Below are 27,644 nucleotides of genomic sequence, written 5' to 3' on the forward strand. Positions count from 1 at the left end.
CAATATCTCTGGCTCACATCTTCCCGGGGCATCAGACCAACCACGGGCCATCTAAGAGTCAGAGCCCATGGACTCCACAGCTCCCCTACTTCCTGAGAGAGCAAGCCTTAGGAAGTAGGCTAAGGCTTGCTCACACAGCCAACCAGCAGCAGATCCCATAACCCAGATCCGAGCAGCTCCTGGGATCCTGGGGGCCTCCACTGGAGACTGTCCTCCCCCCAAGCCTGCACTATTATTTTCCCAGGTTGAGTGCTGTTTCAGAGTGTGACGGCCCAGGACCTTCGAGGGCAGCACAACTTAAGACTCCTGCCTACCTGTCCTCTGTTAAAGGTGTCTTGTCATGGGAAGTGCAGAAACCCACAAAAGCAAGCCACAGGGTGGGATCTCTCAATGCAAGCAGCTCTCCACAGCTTCTTAGCATACACTGCCTTGATGGTACTGGTCCCCTTAAGTCCTAGCTTGGACTACACAGGACCAATTACATCTTTCCTGGACCAAAGACTACAAGTGCCCTCTGCCCTCCTTTCCGCAGTCCCTATACAAGTTCTGCGGTACAGTGCGCAGTCTTCTCTAATGTGTCAGAACAGCTAAGTACTGCTCCCCAGGGTCCCAAAGTTGCTGCCTGGTGCTCCTCTAAGGGCTTTCTAGGAATGAGGCTCCCTGCTTGGAGCCATGGGAAGGGCCTGTCATCTTTAATCACCACCCCAAGTGATTCTAGAAGCTACACCACAGTTTGTAAGACTGTGTCATGCACCCAGCCACCATAGGCTGACATTAAGTTTGTGTCCCTGTGCAGAGAGCACAGGGGCTGTGGGGCTCTTGGTTCCCTGGAGAGACTCCACCCACATCTCTATGACCCTGGGCAACCAGCAGCCAGCTGCCTTTTCCCTTCACAGCTGGGAAGAAAGGGCCATCTGTCCTGTAACTGAGACACTCCCTCCCAAAAGAGCAAACCATCACAGGGAAGGATCTGTCTCTGGGAACCTGGCCCACCACCTCTGCCACACCAGCCTGAGCACACTGGTGACCGTGGAGCTGGGAGGGTCCGGCTCCCTTAACACTCCTCCGGAGCTTTCTGCCCTCACTCTAGCCCCACACAAAGCCTTCCACAGCAGGTTATAGCTCCAGGCCCTGTGCTCCAACACAATCCAGGTCTTAATACCTCAGTACGTGCTAACAGGAAGCTAGCTCGTTTCTTTCCCACCCCCCCTCACTCTCTGCTGCTACAGGATCAGCAGAATCCTCCCTAGATATCTACACAGCTCAGAGGGTGAGTATAACTCTACTTGAGCCACATAGCAACCTGCCTCAGAGCTTGCCAAAGAGCAGGACCCCCGAAAGCCAGACCTGGTCTCTCTTCCCAACATGGCTGGGTGAAGGCACAGCAGCCAGGAGCCCATGCATGACTGCACCCGGAGTCCATGTGATTCCACCGTGAGTCCTGCTACTCAGCCTGGCCTATCCTAACACTGACCACCGTGGGTGTAGCTACCCACCATGCTTACCTGTTCACCCAAGGCAGCAAAGTCTCCACAGCAGTGATGTCTGCTGAGCAGCCAGAAGCCCTGGGCCTTGCACCCTTGACCTTACCACTGTCCACATGGCACTGGCAGGGGGTCTTTGGGGTTCTGATGCCCACAGCATTCAGAACAATAGAGGGACTGGGAAGGCTGAGGATGTGGCTTGGTGACTCACTGCTTTCCTGGCACACAAAAAGCCCTAATTCTCATCCCAAGACTGAACAAAACTTGGGGGTGGGGGTGGGGGTGGGGGTGTTGGAGGTGAAGGGTGGTAATGACTGTACTCCTAGCACTTGGGAGAGGGCAGTAAGAAATACTCTAAGTTCAAGATCATCTTTGGTGAAATAGTAACTTCAAGGGCAGCTGGTGTACATGAACCCTAGTCTCAGAACAACCAGACAAGGTTGGTGACATCACAGCCCAGAAGGATCTGGGGTGTGATTATATGCATTGGCTCTCCCAGGGACACTGTTTAGGGGCACAGGGTGCCTGAGGTCCTGCTCGTGGAATACACTGTCACTGAGTGGCCACAGCTGCTGTCTCACAGGACATTTCTGCTGGAGACACAGGGAGGGTGGCCTGAAGCATCACTTTACAGAAGAGGAGGCTGAGGCAGAAAGAGGCTGTCTGCAGAGTCTCAGAACGAGTTCTGAGAGGGCCTTTGAGGAGATGCCAGTCATCTTCTAGAAGGTCTCTCCTCTACCCTGAGAAACCCGCCTGCCCCGCACCCTCCCAGCTGCGCCTGTCTGCAGGAATAAACATCCCCAAAGAATATTTAGTCTCTTGCTGTGGTTTACAAATTGCCTGAGAGTGGTTAGTTATGTCCCTTCCAATTCAGGGGTGAAGGAGCAGGACCTCATCGAGCACTGGGGATCCCCCATTCTGTGCAGGAAGGAGTGGGGTGTGGAGGCAGAGGAAGTGCTGTGGGGCACACAGCACTGCAAAGAGGAAAGGCCTAACTCTTCAGCCAGCCCTGATCAGGGACTGGAGACACCCAGAAACCGGACTCCCGAGTTTCTACCACAGATGAGCAGCAACGACCTGGGGCAGTCACTCTGAGGCTGCTGAGTGTGTGACTATGGCCAAAGTCATTTGGTTCTTGAAATTTTCTGTTTCTTGAATGAAAAATGTAAACCTAAAACATGTTACGTTCAAGCTTGGCTCCGGATATGGGGTTGATGCCAACCCAAAGGGTGCTGTTGTCCTCACCAATGGATGGTGGCTCTTCTAGGGGTGGGACGGAGGTGACGCAGACCCCCTGCAAAGACTACCAGCTTCCTACCTAATGACATTGCAATGTATGCTGACTGGTCCCCCAGAAAAGCCACAAGGGAGAAATGAGCACCTGACCCCATACCCTGCTGGGTGAGGAGTTTCCCTCCCTAACCACTGGCTTCCTATCCAGATAACTTCCTTTCCTCTAGTGACTCTACCATTTTCTCTTTTGACTTGGCCACCTGAAGGCTCAGGGCCCAGGCCAGCCTTCAGCTGTCATGGCAGCTCTGCTCCTGACGCAGGCTCTCTTCCCACTCATTTTGATTGCAGCCACCCTGTGCTTATGCTGGGAGCCAGCCCAGCTCACCTGGAGAACAGGTTGGTGTGCATGACACACCAAAGCAGACTGAGATAAGGAGCTACCAGGGTGAATGCGTCACCAGCATGGCCACTAACCCAGGATGCCTGGGTTCCCATCCTGCTTCTGCCGCTCACTGTGTGAGCATAAGTAAATCCTTTAACCTCTCTGTGCTTCATCGTCCACATCTGAGCGAGATTCCTCCCCTCCTGATCTCCATGGTTTCAAGAAATGACCAAACTCGGTGTGTGAATAACACAGCACCAGGCTCCTCAGTTCTTCCAAGGCCTGGCTGATGCTGGACTGAAGTTCTCAGTTGCAAGAGGAACCTTTGGCTGCACAGCAAGCCCTTGCCCTGTGCTGTATGGCAGGATGGAAGAGAGGCCCCAGGGCTCAGCTGGGCCCCAGTGGGGCCTCTGAAGGCAGCAGGGGAGCCTGGGCCTCCCTGATTCCTCCACCAGCAAAATGAAGGCCTGGGTATAATCCTGCCTCTCACATAAGCAGGCTGGTGACTGTTGGTGCCATGGCTGTAGCTGGGTGAGCACTGAGCTTGGTCTGTGGCCTGTGTGGACCTCGCAACAGAGACACGGGGGTCCGGGTGACTGTCCACTTCTTCAGACATGCTGGCACATGCCTTTACTCCCAGCATTCAGAAAGCAGAGGAGTGTGGGTCCCTGAGTTCTCAGCCAGCCTAGGCTACATGGTGAGCCCATCTCAATCAAAAGCATTTGTCTTTCCCCTGCATGGAACTCTGCCTGCCGTCCAGAGTTCATGTATGTAAGGCTTCTAGATGGGGCCAGTACACACGGCAGGTGCTCAGACCTGAGCAGTGGGCAGTCATAACTCCCAACAGACAGTCTGAAGGCACCACACTAAACTTTCTCAAGTGCCTTCATGATCCAGGGCAAGAAGGCCATCTGAGGAAAGGCACGGCCCTTACTTCTGGCCACAGAAGTGCAGATGCTGTGCCTGGTACTGTGGTAGCCATCCTGTGACCATGAGGTGTCATACTACGCAAACTCTATCCCAGTGCAAGGGCTCACCAGTCTCCAAGCTTCTACGGGAGACTCCTGGGGGAAATCAGCAGCAGACATCCTTTGATCTAAAGCTACATCCTGAACGCTGAACATTTCTTTGCTTACAAAGGACTAAAGTCTGCATCATCAGATTCCTCCCTGGGCTCATCTGTGGCACATCTGACAAACACTCACAAGGTTTAATGACACCTCACATTGACCAGCTGCTCACCAGCCATATGGTTCCAAGTCCTTGTTTACTGAGGTAAGGTAGGTTCAGAGAGGGGAATGGCCAGTCTAAAGCCACACAGCAATCTGATTTCCATTCCAAGTTCTAACCCTCCCTCTGCTGATCGCACTTTCAATTACAAGTGCCACCAAGTCCCCCACCACCACCAGGGACAGAGGACCAATCCTGCCCCACCCTCACTAGGGAAGAGAAGTCTGGCTAGACACTCTCACCACCTTGAACACCTTGGTGTCCTTGTGCGGGGGGCTGAGAGGGTCCATGACCTCCTGGGCTGTCTGTGACAATCAAGTGACTTCCTGCTTGCCCTAAGGAACCTGTCTTACTGGACTCCACGTGCTGGAAACCGGAAGAAAAGCGCTTACCTTGTCAGCGTTGAAGTAGAAGAGGACCCCTACAGTCACCTGCGCAATGAGGATCAGCAGAAGGAAGACGAAGTACTGGGGACAAAGAGATGCCGAGTAAGCTGTGAGCCCTCTGGTGTCTGCACCCATCCTTGGAGGAACTCCCTGCCCAGGTTCAAGGCCCCGACTCACCAGCCCCAGCAGGCAGCGGACCTCATTGACAGCACCGATACAGCCCAGGAAGCCCATCAGTATGGTGATGGCGCCCACACCGATGAAGACGTACGCCCCCACCTGCAGTGAGCTGGACGAGGCTTCTAAAGGAGAGGGAACGTGCCCAGTGAGCCACGTACTGCAAGACTAAGGCAGTCTGGGTCCAGGTCTACTGCCCGACTCCCCAGAGCTGGGGTTGGGGCAGCCATGTTCCGACCCTCGCCCCATTCTGGGTGTTCCACTCCTATCCAGCCTAGGGCTCTTCTTCCTCCTCTTGTTCTCTACGCATCGAATCTGATGTTCCCTGAGACTGAATGCGGGAGGGTGAGGGTGGGGTTGTATTTCCTAAGGTGCCTTGTAAGCCACGCCTGACATCAGGAGAAGGGTGTGGGTCAGGAGACAGACACCACAGAGGTTCTGTGGAGGGCCCTGAAGACCTACAGGTGTCCCTGCTGGCCGGGACTGGGGACGGAGAGAGGCTGTAGGGTGGGAAAATGTCAGCTGGTACAGTGTCTGGTGTGCTTTTGGTAGCAGAAGCTACAGCAGGTGCAAAGGCGAGAGGGAGGAAAGTCTAGAAGTCTGGACCCATTAGGGAATGGCACTGGGGAGCTGTTCAGACCTCATAAGGGAGGGTGGGGTCTGAAGGTGTGGTCAAAAGGTAGAGGGCAACGGTAATAGAGGACTTTTTGTATCTTGAGTTTGTTTGTGTGTGTGTGTGTGTGTGTGTGTGTGTGTGTGTGTGTTTTGAAGATGGAGTGAGTCTCTCTTATGTAGCCCTGGCTGTCCTGGAACTCACCATGTAGACCAGACTGGCCTCCAACTCCTAGAGCTCAGCCTGCCTCTGCTGGGGTTAAAGGTATGCCAAATGCTCACCAAAACAGGGGGACTCTTTTTGTTTGTTTGGTTTGCTTTGTTTTCTGTTTGAGAGAAGGTCTTGACAGAACCCAGGCTAGGTTAAATGGATCATTCTAGTGCTGGTATGTTCTAGAACGTCTCAGAGATCCAGTTCTTAAATGACCTTTGGGGCCAAGCTCTGCTGGAGAAAAAAATGAATCCTTCATAATATGTTTTCCCCAGGGATGAGGCAAGCCAGGGCCAACTTGTGCCCTCCAGCAGGGGTGACACAGGTCTGCTTGGGCATTCTAACTGCTAGCTCACCAAGATGGTGGCTCTGGGGTGGGGTGGGCTGTATCCTTGGATAGGCACAGATGGAAGGTGGCCAGCAGGAAGCCCTGTTCCAGAACTTAGGGAGACCCAGCCCACCTTCTTTGCTCGGGCTCTCAGGCACTTTTCCAGCTCTGCTCAGAGTGGGGTGAGTGGGACCCCTGGAACTGAGCTCCTCACACTGGCTTTAAATTCTGGGGTAAAGAGAGATGGGGCAAAGTCCATGTACCAGCCCTGAGCGAGGCCCTTGGACCAAAGCCTTGTGCACACTCCGGCACCCTCTGAATGCATAGCCAGGTCTGGCTGCGGTGCAAAGAGCCTATCCTGTGAGACCTCAAGACCCACTCAGCCTCAGATGTCTGAATCTGTCAGTGACTGGTGCCTGTCTTACGGTGTCCCCTGCACTGTCCACAGCAGCAGGGTGTATTTGACTCAGCCAGCAGGGAAACCAGGAGGTAGAAAGCAGGCCATAGAAACTGAAGGGACCCCAGTCAGGTGACCAAGTTCTGTCAGTCTGCCATGACAAGTGGCAAGCCACTTCCTCCTTCCTCCTCTGGAAGATGGGACTTTGTGCAGTGTCTCCCGGTCAAAGGTACTACACACCTCACCCATTGCAGTCCTAAAAGCTTCACACAGAAATGATTCTTTCTGGTGTAGTTGTTTGTGACACGGTCTCTCAGAGCTCAGGCTGGCCTCAAACGTTCTATGTAGCAGAGGACAGTCTTGAACTTCTGATCCTCCTGTCTCTAACTCCCAAATGCTAAGATGACAGGTGTATAACCTCCGTGCCCGACACAAAAGTGAGACGGTGGTCTCGGTCTCACAAGGTCCAGTGTGGTCATCCCTGTTTTATAGATGAAACTTTACCTCAGTAAAAAAACCTGCTGAGGACCACACAGCTGGAAGGCAGCAGGTCTGTGATGACTGACTTCCCCCCAAACTCCCAGATCCAGAGCTCCCTCTAACCAAGCCTGTCTGCTTTCTCTTTCTAGGATCCTACCATGCGGGACACAGGAGTCACGTGGTGCTAGGGCCAGAACTTGGGCTCCTATCTCTCCTCCCTTACCTTCTGTGTGCCCTCAGGCAGGTTACCCCACCTCCTTATGCTTAGGGGTTTTCTCCTCCAGAAAGGAGGAAGAGGATGGAGAAAGAGTGGAGCAGTACCAGGGACTCACTAGGTGCCTAGGTAAGGGGCAGTTATGGCACACAGCATCAGGAGTTCAATTCTGACCCTCCCTTGCAATAGGCCTCAATAGGCCCCAGCTTTCCGAGCGCCTGGGGAGGCTTCTTTTCTTTGTATTATGAGCTAGATTTGTGTTTTGCTTGTATGAAATCAAGTTTTACCCTGTAGCCCACACTGGTCTAGATATCCTAGCAGTTTACCTATTCCAGCCTTACAGATCCATGTTTCTGGGCCCTGGCTGCCTGGGAGCCCCTAGAGGCTGCTGCAAACACAGAACAACCGCTCTAAGTGGGTGTGTGATGGGTGCGACCTGGCCCTGGAATTTACAGAGCTGCTGAGAGTCAGAGCTTTAAGGCTTGACCCCCAGGGCAGGGTACAGGTAGGAATGAGGTGGCTGGTGGACTCTGCACCCTGGCTCGGTGCCTGCTGGCTGTTGGCTGGACTTTTCAAACCAGAGCCAGTTCTAAGGAGAGACTGTCCCTGTTGGCGTGCACTGGAGTGTCAGGGTGGGCACAGAAAACCCACCCGACCCTGCCCCAGACACTGAGAGCTCATGGAAGGGCCGTTCCTGCTTTACACCCCCTGGAGCCTGGACTGGGCGGGGCCTGGGCAACAGCTGTAGACCCTTCTCTCTATGCCCCAGCCAGGTTCTGTCTTATTTAAATCAAGCAGCTGTCAGAATGGCCAGAGTCCAATCCAGCTGCTTGGGACAGCTGCTGGGGATGAAGAGGGCTGGGGCCTGCCACTCACTGGGGAATGGCTGGCACAGAGTGCTCCTGACACATAACTGCACTCCTCCCGCCCACAACTGGGACGGGAGGCCAATCATGAGGGAGGGACTTCTAAGGGAGGAGGCAAGGAGGTTGGGCCCTATGCCCTCAGTCAGGCCATGCTAGTCACCTCTACTTCTGAAGAACAGAAGGGGGTCTGGCATGGAAGCTCACCCCACCCTGTGTTGTATTCAGGATCAGAGCTCCTGGGGTTGGGTCTTACAAATCACTGTTCAGGAACTGTGTGAACTTCGACCAGGGTTTTAATGGCTCCATTCCTTCACTGGTGCAATAGGAATAGAGCAGGAAGAAATAGCTCCTGGGGTTAGTGCACATGACTGTCTAACATTCCTGGCTCCCTCCTATGGCTCTCTGAAGTGGGAAGCCACAGCAGCCTACGTTTCACTGAGCAGTCAAATGTGGGAACAGAGGGTGTGAGACACTTTTCTGAGGATAAAGAGAGTGAGTCCCTCCACCCCCATCCCAGTTACCCAAGGATCTGCAGACAATGGTGGCTTTGTCTCTGAGTAGGAATTTGTCCTAGAACCCTGGCAAAAAACCCCCACCCCCACCTCCATGCAACAGTCGGCAATAGGAGCAGGCCATGTCCCTCCCCTTAGGAGCAGGCTATCTGTGGGGCAGGGGGTGCCTTACGTAGGACGGAAATGAAGCTGCTCTTGTCTGCAAGAATCCACACCCCAAAGCCCAGGATCACAGCACCCAGGATCTGCAAGGAAAGAGGCAGTCAGTGGGAGCCTAGAACAGGTGGGTTAGAAAGCTGCCTGAGGCCCAGGCAAGGGAGGGAAGGGTGGGAGGACACACAGGTGTTACCTCCATCCTGGGAATGTCCAGGGAACACCCCTGCCATACACACACAAACGCACATTCGCACACGCACACATGCACACATGCTTACTGCCCCACTGGTACCCTTCTTCCTGTGAACTAAAGTTTGTAGAAAAAAGCCACACTGAGCTGAAGTGCCTCCAAGTTTAATTAGGCCGTGAGAACTGTGGTTATGCAGAGTTGGAATGTTACAGGTTAAGACTAAATTACTGTGTTGTCTTTAGGCCTCTAAATAGCCTTTTAGTACATACCTTGTGTGTGACCAAATGTTCCTGTGACCTTTAGGAAAATCTCTTTGGAACATATAAACACTAGCTTCCACCAACCCAAACACTAAGAATGTCACCAGATAGCACCTGAGTCCTACAACAGAGATCCCCCACCCCTGGGTTTTCTGTAACCCGCCTACCAGACGTTTCTACCCATGCATTCGCACATTTCTGGAGCTTGCCTCATGTCTGCTGGTTCAGTCCCCTCACCCCCATCCCTTGCTGCCAATCAGTACCCTAAAAGTGCTATGTATGGGAGCTTCTGAATACCAAACCTGGACTGACCTTGGGCACTGTGACCTTCCTTCACCTTGGAGAAGATGTTTTAGAATGTAAAGGAAGAAATGGACTGGAATAAAGTTTGGACATGTGTCCTAGTTAGCACGGTCAACTTGACACAGCCTAGACTCATCTGAAAGGAAAGCGCCATTGGAGAAGTTACCTAGATCAGACTGGCCTGTGGTCACGTGGGGAGGTTGTCCTGGTTGTTAGCTGATGCAGGAGAGCTCTGCCCTCTGTGGGCAGCCCCCTCCCCCAGGCAGAATATTAGAACACTAGATGAGCATGCTCTGTGAGTGAGCTCACAAGCAGCATTCCTCTCTGCTTCCTGTTTCCAGTTCTTGTCCTGAGTTTGTGCCCTGGATACCTTCAGCGATGGAGTGTGACGAGGAAGTGTAAGGTTAACGAACCCTTTCCTCTCCTGAGTTGCTTTTTGTTTGCTTATAGTGTTTGTTAGCAAACTTGAACCCCATCCTAATATGCCCATGCGTAATTGCAGTATGACCACCATGTGTGCAGCGTTTCCCTTGTCAAGCGTCAAGCATGACAGGACATCTAAGGGTGATTTTAACATGTAGGGGTGGCTGGGGTCCCTATGAGCGTGTTCCACATGGTGACCACAGCTGCCCATCTGGACCTGACACTTTTTTGCTGTGAACATTCTAGAAAACTTCTAAATCAGGTCAGAATGTTTATATCATTAAATGAAGAAATAAAAAATACTTGGGATTTTTTTTAAAAAAATGTGCTTATATTTATGATTTTCTTTGCTCTTTTCCTTAAAAAACCTCCTCAGGGGTTGGGAAGATGGATCAGTGGGTGGGTGAGCTTGTTCTGTAAGGTGAGGATCTGAGTTCAAATCCCCATCACACACATAAAACCTGTGATGCATCCCCAGCACTTGGAGGCAGTGATGGAAAGATCACGAAAACTCTCTAGCAAGGCAGCAGAGCAGACACTAAGCTTTGACTCAGAGACCCTCTGTCCTCAGCTACATGTGACCACAGCCTGGCTGACCCTCCGTTTCCAATCGGACTGGTCCTTTATGGTTAGGACCTAGCACTCTACCAACCAAGGCCAACGACAGTCTCCTACTACATTTTCAGTCACCTCTGGATGCTCTGTAATGCTCGGCACTTGACACGGGAAAGCTGGACACGTCACGCCATATTGCGATATCTAGGGGATAGTGAGCGACGGCGCTCTGCACATGCTCAGTAAGGTTACAGCGTTTTGGAGATATTTTTGACCTGTCCTGGACAGAAGTCGCAAACACAGAACCCCATGGCCCTACGCTGAGGAAGGGACGAGGAAGTGCTGTGTCCCTCTGATTCTCCTTCCTGGCTGGATGAGTGCCTGCCATGCCAGCTCTCTGGCCTCTGGCTCTACCACTCAGCCTAGGGAAGCACAAGGGAGCCGCCCAGGCCAAGCCATCTACTCCTTTCTCATTTTCTATTAGCTCTTGACCCTTTCCCACTGTATCTCCCGAACCGCACAGAAGGCTCTGCCACCTCACCAAGCATGAACCCCGACTCCAAGGCCTGGGATGTGGCAACAACGTGCTGGACTTAACCTGCAGTCCTTCTCAGCTGATCCTTGGCCCAGGAGCTTGGGGTCCACAAGACCAACTGCTCTGTCTATCTGGCAGTTGGTCCCTAGAAGCTGATGGGAGGGACGCACCTGCCAGGCCAGGGAGGCAGCACCATGCTTTTTTGTGCTCGGCACGGACAGGTTCTGAACTGATGCCCTCACTGCAGGGCCTGAGGCCTGGTAGAACCAGCATGTCGGCCCTAGGTCTTTGCAGATACCTAGGGTAGGACATGCCGGGACAGTCCACCTGTGTGTACATACATGTGCGCATACATATCTGAATGTGTATCATGAACACTTCTGTAAGCAGTTCTGGGCTAAAGTTTTAAAAGGGAATTTAGAATGATTCTTTTCAAATATTCTAAGTTCCTATAATCCTATGCAGTTATAATGGAAAACTTTCCCCTCTAAGTAACTCATTTATACCTCAGAGAAACCCTATCACAAGCAGTGAGAGGATCATCTCTTGCCTCTCAAAGATGCTCATGTCTAGACAGTATAAAACATGAAACCCGGTTGTGGCCAGTACCTGCTATATAATTTACGTTTTAAAACTATTTAGGGTGAACCAGTACAAAGAAGCCACAACGCTAATAGCATTCTGGGGCAATGGAAGCCCAGTCAGACTACTCACACTCCCACCACATACAATCATGCACACACACAAACACCCCCATGTGTAAACACTCAAGCACACACTCATGTATACATGAGCACACCAGGGGTTTGGCTACACCAAGGCAGGATTGTTGGTTCAAGGCCAGAGGGGAAGCCTGGGGCCCCAGGAAAACCAGCTCCAGATGTGCCACGGAACTCACATCTGGGAAGGTGGGGGGGTTGGCGGGACTTAGTGAGTCTGTAGGGGGTTTGGGGGAAAGAATGTCCCCTGTGGCCTCTGAGAGTTCAAGGTGGGGTGTTGGGGGCCTGCTCAATCTGGAACTGCAATAGACAATGGGCAGGGGGTGTGGTGAGGAGAACAAAGCTGAGTCACCCAGAGGCTGCCTTCTGTCACCATCCTGCCTTAGAGGGAGGAATGATTCCCTCTCTCCCCAGGCAGAGGGCTCTGGGGAGGAGCTTTTGCTTGTTCAAGATCCTGCTGGGAGAGGTGACTCCATTCCACTCTCCTGATCCTTTTAGGGACAGTGCCCCGGAACTGTGGCATCTATAACTAGGGCCTGTGGACCAGAGAGGCCGGAGCCCTGTGGGTTGGAATACTTACAAAGAACAGCAAGTTGAAGAGGAAGAGAAAGTACTTGGTGACTTTGATGCAGCCTGCCCCCATCATGCAGGTCCTGGAGCTCCCTGGGGAGAGAAGGAAGGGTAGCAGATGAGGGAGACAGGCTAGGTGGAGGGCACAAAAGGACAAAGAGCCAGGGCCATCGTCCCCAGTTATCTCAGTTCACTCACAAGGAGCAGCTAGCACTGTGCCTGCCTTACATGGTGCTGAGGCTCAGGGAGGTTAGATGCCTAGCCCAAAGTCACACAGCTAAGAGGCATGATTACTACAGACTACTAAGAGATGTTACTACACAAAGCAGGGAGACCTTCACTTCCACAACACCAGGCTTGAGGACCAACACCAGGAGACACTGGCAGAGGTTACAGGGAGTGGCTAATAGACCTCTCTCTAGGATCAAGGTTGGGACTTTTAGGGAATGCTGAAGCTGGGAAAGTCTTGGCTTCTCACAAAGGGAATAAATATACATCACAAAGTATCCAATGAATGTACAGAAACACAGACATCAGCCACAGAATCTTACTCCTGTAGCAACTGCCACCATCTTAAACAGCTACTTCCTGTGTGTGCTTTGTGGCAAATCTGGGTTCATACCAGGGAGGGGGCTTAGTATAATCTCTGCAAGACAGCATTTGTCCAGAACACAAAACCACAACCTTAAATGTCTGGTAGGAGTCTATGCTATTGAGTCATATTTGCGGGATATACATTCCTCCCAAGAATTCACATGGAGGTAGCATTTTTAGGATTTGGTTCAGGGAGAATCCAGGAAAATCATTCCAGAGTTTCCATGATGCCTCACTGTGACCCCAGCCCATGAGCACGTGGTTGGCAGCCTACACTGGGATGCCCAGACTGTTGTCTAGTGTCCACACTGGTCACCCTGAACCAAGCCACACTTCTGAAGTGACAGAAGCCAGTGTGAGGCACCATGCTCCTGTGCAGCAAAGCTTCACAACTCCCCGGGAGTTAGAGGGCTCAGTTAGAGGCAAGAACCTGGTCTCCCTCTCCTCCCACAGGCCAGACAGGACCCAAGGGATGCAGGGAGCCAGCACCAAGCCGCTGAACTGGGTCAGCTGCATGGGTAGACCAGGATAGGGCGTGGGGCAGTATAGGCCGGACTGTGTTACTGCAGTCCTGGGGAGGGAGAGGAGGGGACCCAGGGTAGAGGGAAAGAGGCAGTGGAGGCTGTTCACACCCTTTGTCCTCAGAATCTCCACCTGCACACATGGGTCCCACGCTCTTTTCTGGACATGTTCACACTCTATCCCCTGTGCTGAGTGGAGCACACTTGCAGGACTGGAGAGGGGCCTGGTCTAAGGGGAGGCATGTGGTCTTCCAAAAGAATGCCTTCGGCCCTGTGACAGCTCTGCTAAGCTGCCCTTTTGCTTAGCTCTGCTAGGCAGCTTTGGGCACAGCTTGGAGCAGCACCATCCAGGAAACCTTAAGGCTGCTTGAGGGTGATGACCTCCTATCTCAGGTGGCATGCAAACAGTGGAAATTAATGCTCACAGGGACTTGGGGACTATTGGGAAGATGACAGAAAAGGGCCCTCCTATCAACTGAAATGTCAGGCCTGGGTGTGAGAACTGTAGAGGAGCAGGAATCTTCCATTGTGAGGTGCTGATGGTTTCAGCAGCTCCCACACAGTCTCCACAAGAGGAAAAACAAACTTTGCACGCTTCAGAGAGCTGGAGTCTGAGATGCCACAGCCCGGGCCTGGCCCAGGGAAAGTCTGCCCAGATACTACAAGGGCAGTTATTGTTTCTCCACCCCCAGGCCTCGCAGGACAGCCTGCCACCTCCACAAGCATGCTATAAACTGCAGGATAAACAGTCCAAGAGGAAAGCTCGCTCCCAGAGCAAGGAGCTGCTCTCATGGATCGGGAACTGCTTTGCTCAAGCCTGTCTATGTTTCCTTTCCAGGAACAGCTGGGCCCAGGCAGGCCAGAGACGTTCCTTCCTCCACAGGAAAAATGTAATGTAATTGTGCCCAGAAAGCCAAGTGTCAGGACCTGGTACCCACTGCCTGTTAGGACACTCCTGGGGGCACCCCCGAGGGAGGCCTGTGGTGCAATTACAGAGTCTAGATTGTCTTCTCTACTGTTTGGCTCCCCACATTCTGTAGGTAGGTGGGGTCTCCAGGACAGGCTTCCAGGGAGTAAGAGTGAGATCCAAACAATGGGGCTTGCTAAGGGACAAGGAGTGGCCCCAGTAAATAGCACCTGCTACAAACAGCCACCCTTGGTTCTCATGCTCTTTAATCCTCCCAACAAGCCCTGCAGGGCCTGGGTCAGGAAAGCTGAGACTGGCCCAATGCCCAGAGCTGAATGAGAACCGAGTTCCTCCCACTGAGAGGTGCTCCCTGGGGGAGGAGCCCACTAAAGAATTAGTTCTCACACTCAAAGCATCCACCTGCCTCTAGCTCTGGGCATTAAAGGTCTAAGTCTATATAGCAATTTCCAAGCTAACCAGAACTGCATTCTTCCTCAAAGCCACCAAGATCAAAACAAGGACACTACAAAAGACACACAAAATGCACAGTTCCATGTGTGACAGACTTCACACAAGCAAAGACTGGAATGTGTGGGCAGACGGGGAGCTGGGCTAACACCAGTGACCACCATGATAGTGGCAAACGTGACTGAGAACGGTCCTGTGTCCCATCAGCCCATCATGGAACCACGTTGCCATGCAGAGCTAGGACAAAAACATTGGCACTTTTGAGCTCCATGCAGAGTAGAAAGCTATGGGACCCTGGGAGCCTCCTCTCTCTTCAAATGTTCACCCAGAGGAGATCGCCTTGACCCTCAAGTGCCTGCCTCTGCCACCCACTACCTGGGGCATATTTGCTCGGCTTCTTTTTCAATGGCTCTACCTCTGCTTTCAGGACTGGTCCAGGCCTGACTGCTACCCTACCGGAGACAAATGTTCATCCGGGTAGTGACAAGTGGTGAGGATCCAGGGTTGCTGGGAGACCAGGAGGAGACCTCAGGCTTGGAAGCACAGAACCACCCCAGGCAAGAGGCTGGCTAGCATTTCCCCTAGTATCCAGGCCTTAGAAACTGCGGCTGTCCTCTTGAGTACTCACCCAGATCCTATCACACACTGGGCTAAGTTCTTCAGCTCTCTGCAAGTAAACTGAGCCCCAAAGGAATAAAGGGCCATGGCCAAGGTCTCCAAAAGCAGACAGGCAAGGACAGGATTTACTTTGGAGGCAGTAGGTTCCTATCCTGAAACAAGAGCCTGGCAATGCCTGATTGGCAGGCAGCTCAACCAATCTGGATCTGGGAACCCCGTTAGGAAGCATAAAAACTGAGAAGCAGCTTTGGGCAGAAGGTGTTGGGCAGCCCTAGCATAGCTGTCATAGTCCAGGCCACACATCTTTGTGCCCGTGCAACAGGCAGCAGAACAAGGTCATTCTCCATCCTGTGCACAGCTCCAGCTGGGGACAAGAGCAGGTAGCCCTGTGATGGGGAAGTGGGTACCAGCTTCAGAGAACCCACAATCAGCATCAGACCTGGAGAAGACCCCAGTGTCTCATTATGGAGGTACAGGGTTCTATCTGGACATGCCTCGCCATCTCAAAGGGCAAACTGCAGTTCTTGCCCAACAGAGAGAAATAAGGGTTGGTGGTGGGCAAGGCCTGAGCAATCCCTGCCTATTACTCTAACAGCTGGGTTCTAAGTTTAGACTGACTACTTTAATATAATTAAAAGGAAAAAAAGGGATACAGTTTAGTTGGTAGAACACTTGCTTAGAACACCAGCGGCAAGTTTGACGTTAGCCTGACCTTGAAGAGGCCATGTCTCAACAGAACAAAAAGGGAAACAAAACAACACAAAACCCAAACAGACATTTTGCTGTGCACAAAAATGGCATGAAATTCAAATTCACACCCACCATCCCTGTACAAAATCTCTGGCCCAGCTTGGCCGGGAGATCAAATGCAAGGATCTGTAGGAGGCAGGACAGGGCATGGCCCGCCTTAGCTGAGATCTTGGATAGGAAGGGAGCATCGGACAGGTGACAGAGTTTGACTGCTCCTGAGAGATGAAAGTCCAGATCTTGGCTCTGCCAGCAGTCATGGGGAGGAAGGGGTGACAGGGAAAGAGGCAGTCCGGAGCCAGCAGCCTGGCACTGGCACTCTGCATACCTGGGATGGACCCTGTGGCACCAAGTGACACAACACTGAGGAAGTCAGGGTGGAAGTCGCTTCCCAATGGACTGTGTGTCAAGGAACAGCCCCTGCTCTTCTGAATACTTTCTATAAGCACCTTCCTGCCAGGGGATGTTAAACGGGGTGGCAGCACAGGGCACCGAGCTGCAAGCACATTTTACAGAAAAGCTCTAGAGTGGTCGTGGGGAGCCATGCTGGGAGCCTGTGGCAGGCCCACTGCCCATTTCCAAGGAGGTTAATTTAAACTGACTGAATGCATGGCTTTCTACAAAGGCAGTTCATACAACAAAATGACTACACCAATACCTCTCCCTCCTGCTATCTTGTGATATCCTTTTAGGCCTCTCCAAGACACGCCTAACATTCCCCCACCACCACCGGCCTCAGCCCTGAGACTCATCTTGGCTGGGTACTTCATTCCTGCTGAACTGGACAACAGAGAAGCTCTCAGGAAGGGGAGAGGGTGGTGTAGCACCAGACCATCCAGTTCTCCCAGTGACCCTGGGTAAGTGATTTAACCTCTCTGGGCTTCACTCTACTCTTGTAAAGTGAGGAAGAGAAAACCTGTTTGGGGGGTTGTGTATTTGTTTATTTTTAATGTTTCCCAGAAGCTAATGTAGCTAAAATGTGTGGGCTCTCAAACAATGTTGCTATGACATATTGGCCTGTCTCCCTGTGAAGTGTGATGACTTGAGGAGAGGATCCAGTTGTCTTTATGAGTAGGAACCTACATGTACCTAAAGTGTGGTGAGACGAGATTTATGGATGAATGATGGAGGGCTGTTGGATGACGGATGGTGGATGGATGGATGGATGGACGGATGGTGGATGGATGGATGGTGGATGGATGGATGGATGGATGATGGATGAATAATTGATGGTGGACGGATGATGGATGGATGGTGGATGGATGGATGGATGGATGGATGATGGATGATGGATGGTGATGGATGGATGATGGATGGATGGTGGATAGATGATGGATGGATGGATGGATAGATGGACTATGAAGAAGGAAGGACTATCACAAAGAGTACACAACCTCAAGTGTTCAACTACCTGAAAGGTGTCTGAGACCCAATGTGCCAGAGTCACCTATTTTCTCACACACCCTGTGTCTTTGCCATGCCTGATGGGCAGTCCGAGTCAGCAGGGTATGCGCCATGTTGCCAGTCCTCCATATGTGAAACCCCTGGTGTGGTAGTGTCTCCAGGGTAACAGTTAAGTGTCTCCCTCTTCTGTGCATTTGCACTGTGTGTGGGAGGGGTTGTCGCACACTGGGGCACAGGAATGTTGCCCTCCAGTCTGACCCAAGGGCCCACATCTGTGTTCCTGAGTAGTTCTCGGGAGACTAATGGTATAGGAACCACTGTGCTTTCTGGCGTTGGGAGACTGGACTCCGGGGTTCCACAGGACAGGCCACCCATAGCCTGCATAGGAGGCTGCCCAGTCCTCACTTCCTTCTCACCTGTTCAGTGACCAGCCTGGCGCAGAGCAGCAATTCCTGTGGCAGTTTCTCAGATTCGTTCTGGACAATGGACACACTGTGAAGAACAAACAGCTCTGCTGTTACCGGGCCTGAGCTCAGAGTCTCTTCCCAAGACTCACAGTGCACTCGCAACCCACTCCAGTTCCCGAGATGCCAAGCGATAAACACCTCCACGGCGTCACTCCCAGCTTTCAGGAAACCCCTTTTATTTAATGGCTCTGAATGCCATATCTCCCGCCTCTCGGGAAGCACCCAACTGTAGTCCCAGCTTGCCTTTCCCAGGTCCCTCTGGGAGGACACTTCTGGCTTTAAGTGCTGTCAGATGGAGAGAAGAGGAATTGGCCCCGCACTGAACACCTAAGAGCCACACAAGTCTTCTGCTACCCTGCGGCTTCCCACTTTCCCCAGCCCTCCTGCCTGGGCCAGTCTAGAACTCAGCTGGGACCCTACTCAGCATTGGCTTATCCTCACTGCAGAGAGACCTTGGAGAAACGCAGCAAGTACACTGTTCTCTGCGGGCAATACTCCTGCTGACATTCTGGCTATAAACTCCAGATGATACCCATGTCCCTGGTCCCTGTCCAGTCCCTCTGTCTCACTCTTGTCACCCTGGTCTCTTTCCTGATGCGCCTGTACTCTCAGGTTTGTCAACATGCAGTTTCTGTTAGAATCCTTCTTTTCAGAAATGCCTAATGTGATTTTCTGAGACTCTCCCTCTGTGGGTCTCACTTCTCGTGCACTGCATAGCCAGCCATTACCAGTGGCCAGTCCCATCATGTCCAGTTTGCACCGTCAGAGGCTTTAAGGGTAAGCTTGGGTCCCCAGGTCACCCAGGAATAGCCATGTTCTACACCCAAGTATGTCACACACCTTCCCAGTCGCAGCTTCCCCTTCATGTCCTCCCTAAAATGCAGGGTCCTTCAGGGTTATCCTGAACTCATCACTTTCTGCCCATGACTCTAAAAATGCCTAGGATGCAGTGAGCTCTTGGCACATGATCGTGAGAACAAGGTAAGAGGTGGGTGTCTGGCGAGCTCAGGAAGGTCCCTTACAGACACTTTAGTTCTGCAGAGGAAGCCACTGAATACCAGAAATGACATCACTAAATCTAGCATGGGGTACAAGCTTGTAACCCCAATACATGGGAGGCTGAGACAGAGGAACAGATATTCAAGACCAGCCACAGGTTACATAGCAAAATTGAGGCCAACAGGAACTAAATGAAATACTATATTTTAAAAAACATGGAGGCGGAGCAAAGGTGAATGCTGGGTTATTGCAATGGGAGTCAGTTGACTCCCACTAGACTTAGCATTGAAGCTCCTTTGAGTCTGAAAATCTCAGAAGTCAGATAGCTTCCTCCTGTAAACCCAACACTTGGAGGCAAGGCAAAAGCAGAAGATCCACAAGACTGAGGTAAGCCTGCTCTACACAGTAAATTCCAGGCCAGCCAGGAATACAGGGAGATCCTGTCTCAGAAAAAAACACATCTGATCCATGCTTAGTAAGGACTGTGCACTGCTGTTGCAGAGAGACGCTTTGGTTCCTAGCACCAATGCAGGGTGGTTCACAGATTAACGCCAACTCCAAGGGCTTTGGCACCTTTTGTTCTCTTTGGACCCTGGCACACACATGCATATATTCACACAGAGACAAATAATGAAATACTAAATCAATCTTTACAGATCAGTAAATAAAATAATGTCGATGAGATGACTCACTGTGTACAGACACGTGCTGCCAAGCCTGACAACCTAAGTTCTACCCCAGAACCCACATGGAAGAAGGAAAAAAACGAAGACCTGGAAGTTGTCCTCTGACTTCCACGCGCATACAGTGGTGTAGGCACACCCAATCGAGATAAACAGATGTAAAGGCAAGCTTTAAAATAAACCCATTAATACTAAATTTCTAAAATGCTTGAAGGCACAGTTCCACTCACTTCCAAGGGTTGCCAGCCCTGGAATTCCCCCCAGGCCAGCTGAGTACCTGTTCTCTGCATCACCCAACCCCCCCTGGAGCTCTGTGTGCTCCTATCTTGGCTATACACTGGAGCACAAAGGCTTTGGACACATGGTTACCATGGCCAGAGATACTGTGAGCTGCTGCTCAGAGGGAGCAGGAACTAGAATTGTAGGCTTTCATGATGAACATGTTGAGCTGCACACAAGGGTTCAGCACAGACATTCTGCTTCTTGTGGTTCAGGCCTGAGTTTCCAGTGCCATGGTACCTGGGCAGGAGCAGGTGACCAAAACCAGTGTCACATGATTCTCCTGCCCATGGACTGTCAATGAGGCCAGGCCATGAGTGTCACCTTGAGGCAGGAGGCAACTGGAAGCTGGGAAGTCTGGCAGCTATGGCAGGTAAGAGTGACCAGTGACACCGGGCAGGATGTGGAGAAAAATCCTGGTCCAGCGGGCTGGCATGTGACCCAGATCTCCAGCCTCTGGACTTGGCCCTGACCATCCATAAAAGGAGGCTGGCCATGGTGGCTGCTAGTACTCTCCTGTGTTGTAACCTTCTGTGACAGTTGACTCGGGATGCTGGATTCTTGACCTCACACTATCTTATTTTCAATCTCTGCTTGTACTTTCGGTTTATTGTTGCTGTTGTTAAAGTAAGAAAGGGAAAAACAAACAAACAAACACCCATTCCCCTGGCAACAGAAGTGTGGGGCCATCAAGCAGCCTGGGAGTTGAAGGTTCCTTGGGAGACCTCTTGGGAGTCCTGCTCTGCTTCCTAGCTGCTGTGTGACCTTGAGCAGAGAGTTACAAATGGCTCTGAAGTAAGGGCCTCCCCTCCCCTCCTGTTATTGGTGCTGGTGGGAGCCTGTCCCAGGGAGTTGCTGGGGGTGGGAGCCTGTCCCAGGGAGTTGCTGGGGGTGGGAGCCTGTCCCGGGGAGTTGCTGGGGGTGGGAGCCTGTCCCAGGGAGTTGCTGGGGGTGGGAGCCTGTCCCGGGGAGTTGCTGGGGGTGGGAGCCTGTCCCGGGGAGTTGCTGGGGGTGGGAGCCTGTCCCGGGGAGTTGCTGGGGGACTAAGATGAAGCAGCTGGAGTCTGAACACAAGTTGCAATCCCTTTCTAACATGTGTAGCCACAGGGTTTCAAGGTCTAGTCACATGGCCCCATCAGTGGATCAACAGGTTCCTACTTTCTGGCACATCAACACTGTAGCTAGGAGGTGACAAGCTTTAGCCTGTCACCTGCCATCATCCATAGCTTCTCACTGAAGCTCGATAACAAGCTCCTAGGTAAAGCACCGCCCCCACTGGGCAGAAAGAGCGAAAGTGAGGTTCAGGCTCAGTGACTTGCCTAAAACCAATCTAATAACCAACATTCTTTTCTGACCGTATGCCAAGTAGTACGTTGGCGGAGGCCACCCACCCAACCTTCCTCAGTGGGCTACTGCCAGACCCTTTCTGTCCTGACCCAGCTCCCAAGGTGTGATCTTGGCTTCCTGTCAGGTCCTGGCCGGGCTGTCTCTTCACTTGGCCAATGTGGCCTATAGAGGTTTCTTTTCTTACAATTTGCTCTGAAACCCAAGTGGCATGACCAGAGGACCACCGACTGAAGAAGAGGCCACCTTGTAAGAAGTACCACAGTGGAAAATACATATGCTGGAGCCAACCTCCCTGAGCTCCCCAGTGTCCTGCAGCTCCCCCACTCAGATGCCCTGTGCTAGGGACACCCCAGACACTCTAGTTCAGTCTCTGTCTCCAGCGAAGAGACTGAGGCCCAGATGCGCTTGTTGAGATGTGTGTTGGGGCTGGGGGCTGGTTAAAGTGGCCAGGGCTCTGGGCAGCTTCATACCCTGACAAATGGGGCGGGTGTTCACATTTGTCCATCACATTGGGATGTGCAAACCGCTAGGATGGGCTGCAGTGTCCAGCCCAAGGCTCCGCCCCATCTTGTCCTAACTATAGCTAATGTGGAAAATCAGATAGGACTGTAAGTCTGAGCAACACTTAAGAGACTCCAGGACCAGATTCTGGGGCCTCAGGTCAGGCCTTAAGTTCCCTGGAGATGTCTCAGGAAGCAGCTACCTCTCCTCACCCCAGTCAACCAGGTCACAGTGTGGATTCTGCATTGAGAGAGACCTTAATTATAACCTCACTACTCAGAGCTGTGTGACTTTTGACACATAGCTTGCTCACTCTGGGCCTTAGTGCTCTCAGCAAAGTGGGCTGTCACAGATGGCCAGGAAGAAACCAGTCCCAACTTGCTGACAACTGAGGCCTCATGAACTCTAGGAGGTCCCTTGGTCCCTTGAAAAGTGGGACGGGCAGGCCTGAGGTTCCTGTAGTCTGGTCCAGAAAGGTCATGGTCACTAAGTCCTTGGAATGGAGTCTGGCAATAGAAAGGGTAGAAACAGGGACAAAAGGGATGAGCTCACTGCCCAGTACTTCTCATCCAACCTCCAAACCTAAGCAGGGCCATGAGGACTCAGGAGGGAGGCGGGCAGCACCTGTCCCATTCACATGGGGATAGTGGCCTGGCTCTGCTAGGCCCTCAAGACACTTTGTCTCTGTAGCCCAAGGTCCTGCACACTTTATTATAGGAAGTCAGGAATGATAGGTAAGTCATTAAAACCTGAGCATATGGGAGTGGTACCCGGCATCTTCAGGGACAATGGCACAACACCTCACAGTTTCTGCCTGCCCTGTCCCCTGACACATGGGACTTGCTAAAACCCCAGCAGAAGGCTTAGAGGTGAAAGGCTCAGGGGCCCAAAGGCATTGAGGTTCCCTCGGGGGGGAATCCCAAGTGACTTCCATCCTGAGCCATTGGAGTCTACCAAAACCTCGCCATGGGCTGCCTCTAGCTGGACACAGGACACAGTTGGCAGGAACCCCCTCCTTGCTCACAGGAGCTCACAAGACAACAGACCATTAACAGGCTGTGCCTTTGTCCCAGCAGTCCTGTTCCCTCTGAGGGACAGCTGGGCTGTGGGAACACAGTTTACAGTCTAAGTGACCACAGGTAGAACTTCCGCGGTTATCTTTGATGGCAACACTTGCTGCCTCCTCCCCCACGACACAGCTGGCAGATGGTATACCCTGATCCAGACCCTGGGCTAACAGCTGTGCTCCGTGGCCAGCGGAAACTGTTTTGGGGTGTTTTTCCCCCACAATAAGGAATTGAGATATCCCAACCAAGGCCAAGTCTAGCTAAGGCTACAGCCCTGGCACCGACCCTGACTAGCAGCAGATAATACAACAGACAGCGTGAGGCCTCGGGAGGAGACTCGCTCACCACTCACCCATGCATATGCCTGGCACACTCTCTGGGCCAGGTTCCTAAGACAGAAACCGGGTGTGGGCCCTGAGTGGGTGATTACAGGGAGGGAGGGTACTGTAATCAGGAATCCCACATGGCAACAGTCAGCAGGCTCAGGCATCTCCATCGTCCCCTCCCCAGGCTGAGCTTAGAAGAGGGAGCAAGGTACAGCTGGAAGGTTACCTCTTGCAGGCAGCCCTCCCAGAGTCCTCCTGCACAGCCCTGCCATCTCCACAGGGGTTCAGACAGGCTCCAACCCTGCTCCTTCTTCACTTCCCACGTGCCACTTTTGTTTCTAAGTGACAGGTTCTCTTGGTCTGACCCCTGCTGTCTTCAGACTCACTCGATAGGCAAGGATAACCTTAAACTTCTGATCTGTCATTTTCTGTGTGCTGGAATTTCAGGCATGTGCTACCTGGCATATATGGTGCTAAGGACTGTACTGAGAGTCCACGCACACTATGTGACAACTGGGCCACATCACCAGCCCCTGTGACTTACTTTTTTTTTGAGTCTCTGCTTCTATCCCTACAAATGGCCCCAACTTCTTGCTTTCCCTCCCTTTAAGAGGTGTTTGGCCTGTTGGGTGGGGACACAAGGGTCACAGCATCACACACAGGGAGCTGGAGTGAAGGTAGATGCTCTATTTAGAGAGGCTCTTTCTGACATCTAGCTCTAAGCACTAGCCCAGGCTGGGAGGAGAGGAGAGGATGGAGCCTACTCCTGACAGCTCCTGTATGCTGGCCTACAGGTCCTTTGAGCCTCCTCCACCTCTTGCCTCTGGTCCACCTCTCTGGCAACCACAGAGCCTGTGAACATGTGGTTCAGAAGCCACCTCACCCAGCAGATACCTCAACACCAGCCACATCTGACCTCTACGGGGTGAGCACCAGGTTCTAGAGAGGTGGTTGCCCAAGACATCTATGGGTATCGGCTGCCCCCTTGGGAGGCCTGGATGAGGACTGTGCAGCCGGCCCCCTCAGCAAGCAGTGACAACTGACATAGCACAAGCGCTCAGCTGTTAAGGCAGAAACACGTCCACTGAGGAAGCTGGTCCTTTCTGTACTTCCCCACTGGGACCCCTCAGAGTCGGGTTCTGTGGGATGGGTGAGCACCCAGGCCAGGAGACTTATCAAGGGTGGCTGTAGGGTTAGCCAGGAGAGCTAGACACGGACACACGCTCTCCTCACAAAGGAGTCACCACTAGGGAACAACAGAACCGTGGGGAGTATCAAGGGAGAGGCATTCGGAGGGGAGAGTGGGGAGGAAGATGGAGGGGGAGAAGACAGGCATCAAGGTGAAAAGAGCCTCATCTTTCAGACTTCAGGTACTTTCTGGTCCCTGCAGGTATGCTTGTAGGAGCCACTCGGAGGGGAAGTATGCAAATCTCAGGCCCTGTTGGTCTACCAGGAGTCAGACCCCAGGCCTTGAGTTCCCACTTGTACCATGTCTTCAAACAAGGCCCTGTGTCCTTTTGGGTTCCTAAGGGCCTTGTGCCCCTGGCTCTGCCTCTCCTCCATGAGCAGCTGGCTACCTGCCCCCCTGCTTGCTCTCCTCTATCCAGGCCATACCCCTCCAGACTCCTGCATAGTCCTCTGGGCTCATCTTTATCACCAGACAGGGTAGAGGGGAGCTTGGAGCCTAGCCACCTACCACACCCAACGTAGAGAGAAACAGGCGTTGAGAATGAACGGTTTTTTTCAGGGTCAGGAAGTTAAGATGGACTCTTGTTAGGTAGCCTATGCTAGCCTCAGACTTGTGGCAATCCTCATGCCTCAGCCTTCAGGTGTTGGCGTTACAAGCATGTGCCATGTGCCTGTCTGGGAGAAGAAGCCCAGTGTCAGCCAGCAGTAGGAAAGTCACAGCAATACCAAGTCCCAAAGAGCCTGTGGACTCTGCACTCAGCCGTCAGGACTCCCGGAGGAAGAAAAGACCAGAAACCATCTGGATCAGCTCTTCCCTACATCACTGTGGTCCCAAACCTCAATTTGCCAATTTTTGTGACATCCCCTACCAAGATCCTAAAGCCAGTGGGAATTCAGGCCCTCTACCCTTACATCCATGCTTGGTCCTCTTCTGTCCTCAGGAGACCACCACTTCCCTCCTGCCCCTGCTGGAGGGCAGGGCAGGCCTCTGGGATGCTGATCTTGGCCAAGGCTTGAGGTAATGTGAGGGTGAAGCTGGTAGGTCCTGGCTGTGGACCCAGGGCAAGCCCCTTTGCTGTCAGGGTGGCTGTACTCCCTCCTGCTGTAACAAGGTCTGGGCGGGGAAGGGACTCGGATGCTGATGACTAGCATGAACAAGAATGCTTCCTGTCAGCCTGGGAATCCCCCACTCAGGTCTGGAAACTGAGGCCTGGGAGATCGGGACTCCACCTACCTAATCCCAGGTTAGAACCGGCAATGCCGGCACAGAACTGTAGTGCGAACATTCACCCTGTCCTTCTGTCCCTGTCCTGGTCCCAGTACCAGGGAAGAACATCCTGTCCTAGGGTAGATGCGGAGTGGGGAGCCACCGATGTTTCCAGAGAGCCTGGACAACTCAGGGGTGGCTAGTATTCACCAACCCCCAGGACCTGCAAGTCACCATGGGAAAGCATCCTCTTCCTTGAAAGATAAGTGGCCACTCAAGGTTAAGACTTGAGAGTCACAGGTCTGAAGCTGACAGTCCCTGGAGCACAAAGACCCAACAAAACACTCTGAGCCTCAGGCCCTGGCCCAACATCTGCTCTAATGCTGTGCTCAGGGTGGCTGGGGAGACCATTTAGACTAACCAAGTATCCAGTAGTCTTGTCACCAGGTAGACACACTCGGGATTAGACCACCATGCCTGGCAGGGAGAAGAAATTCAGAGCCTACAGCAGGGACAACATAACAACACCAGGTCCTAAGCTATGGACTCTCCTCCACTCAGCTTTCATGGCCCTAGGGAGGAGGAACAGAAACCAGTTGGACCAGCTGCTTGGTCAGAGGGACAAGTTTCCCTCCGGGGAGGTCAGTGGCCTAGAAGGAGAAGGAAAAGAGATGGCAGACATTCAGGCAGAGGAGTTGGGCCCCAATCTGATGTGTAAAAGTCTGCAAAATCCTGTTCACAGGACACACAGGTTCTAGAAAAAGTCAGGGGTAGAGAGTACCCAGAATCCTGCTCCCACCTGGGCTTTTCACATGTCAGGGAGGGTTGAAGGCGGCCTGAACCATCCTCTACACAGCTCCACACCAAGTGAAGATCCTAACCTGCTTCTTCATGGGGTCTTGACTTCCCTCACATCTAGGTCCAACCAACTCACTCTCTGGGCCTGAGGAGAGAGTGCCCCAGAGTCCTTCCTTCTACAGGAGGCAGTGTGGTGGGGGAAAGGCAGGTACCAACTGGGGTTGTCTGTGAGAACAGACTATGAAACTCCTCACCTCTCTGCCATTCCCAGGGAGCCTGAGGGAGTCTGTGAGAAACCAGCCGTGGTCAGCAGCTATAAAGCACAGAGTATCATTATAAGAAAGGGGAGTGGATGCCCCAGGGGACGTGTGAGATTGGAGCCCTGCCCCCTTCAGCTGCTCACCTGAGCAGGCTCTTCCAGGCTTGCCTCTCAGTTTCCTTTTTGAGAAATGGGTACTGATGACCTCTGACCGGAGGCTGACCTGGTACAAGGATTTTCTGAGAACAGTCCCAGGCAGGCCTGGCTCACACCATATGCTTACAGAAGCTCAAAGCATCCCTCCTCCTGCTGCATGTGACTGGCACAGCTCGGGCTGAGAGAAAGTCTTTGGCTTCCGGGAGCACAAACGGGCTGGGAAACAGGAGACGTGGACTAAGATTACTGAGGAGTCAATGGGGAAGCAGTGCTGGGGAGTGCTGGGGAAGCTTCCCTACCCAGGAGAGGATCAAGGCAGATAAGGGTGAGGGCCATGCCAGGGGTTAGAGTGTGCTGAGCTAGTCTTCAGCACGCTTGTGTCCTCACGCAGAGGCCCTGCCAGCTCAGTGCAGAGCACTGGGCTCTCTGGGGCTGAGGGAGAGGGTATGTGCCAGAGCCTCAGTCCCCTTTCTGTAAAATGAGGGTTTCCCTGTGTATAAAATTCCCCACCCACACTGTCCATATGGGAGAAAGGATGGGACGGGCAGTCATTAGGCGTCAGTGGGTGAGCCTTTGATAAACAGGACCAAGCTGGCTTCCCCAAAGGCAGGATCTCCTGGATAGATGGTGTGTTAGAAATGTGTCTGTCAGGGGGCAGAGAACTTGTTGGACATGTGCAAGTGCCTGAGTTCAATCTCCAGTGCGAAAAGAAAGAAAAGAAAAGAAAAGAAAAGAAAAGAAAAGAAAAGAAAAGAAAAGAAAAGAAAAGAAAAGCCAGAAATGCACATTACAGTCCAGAGAGAGGGTTCAGCAAGTGAAGGTGCCCACGGCCAGGCCCCACGTGGTGGAGAATAGATTCCTACACCTATCCTCTGACCTCCACAT

At 52.5% G+C, this 27,644-nt stretch overlaps 1 protein-coding gene across 1 annotated transcript in view; it reads right to left on the minus strand.

Annotated features, from left to right (window-relative positions):
• The window catches only part of CD82 (CD82 molecule), a 42,174-nt gene that overhangs the window by 5,100 nt on the left and 9,430 nt on the right, over window positions 1–27,644 (minus strand). Inside the window, exons 2-6 of the mRNA XM_080931717.1 lie at window positions 17,899–17,974; window positions 12,234–12,316; window positions 8,685–8,757; window positions 4,893–5,017; window positions 4,722–4,796 (exon numbers count right to left, since the gene is read on the minus strand). Of these exons, the coding sequence (XP_080787843.1) occupies window positions 4,722–4,796; window positions 4,893–5,017; window positions 8,685–8,757; window positions 12,234–12,299 (339 nt within the window). The 5' untranslated portion in view covers window positions 12,300–12,316; window positions 17,899–17,974. The remainder of the gene's footprint in view (window positions 1–4,721; window positions 4,797–4,892; window positions 5,018–8,684; window positions 8,758–12,233; window positions 12,317–17,898; window positions 17,975–27,644) is intronic.

The sequence above is a fragment of the Micromys minutus genome (genome assembly GCF_963924665.1).
Source record: "Micromys minutus genome assembly, chromosome: 17".
Classification (NCBI taxonomy): domain Eukaryota; kingdom Metazoa; phylum Chordata; class Mammalia; order Rodentia; family Muridae; genus Micromys; species Micromys minutus.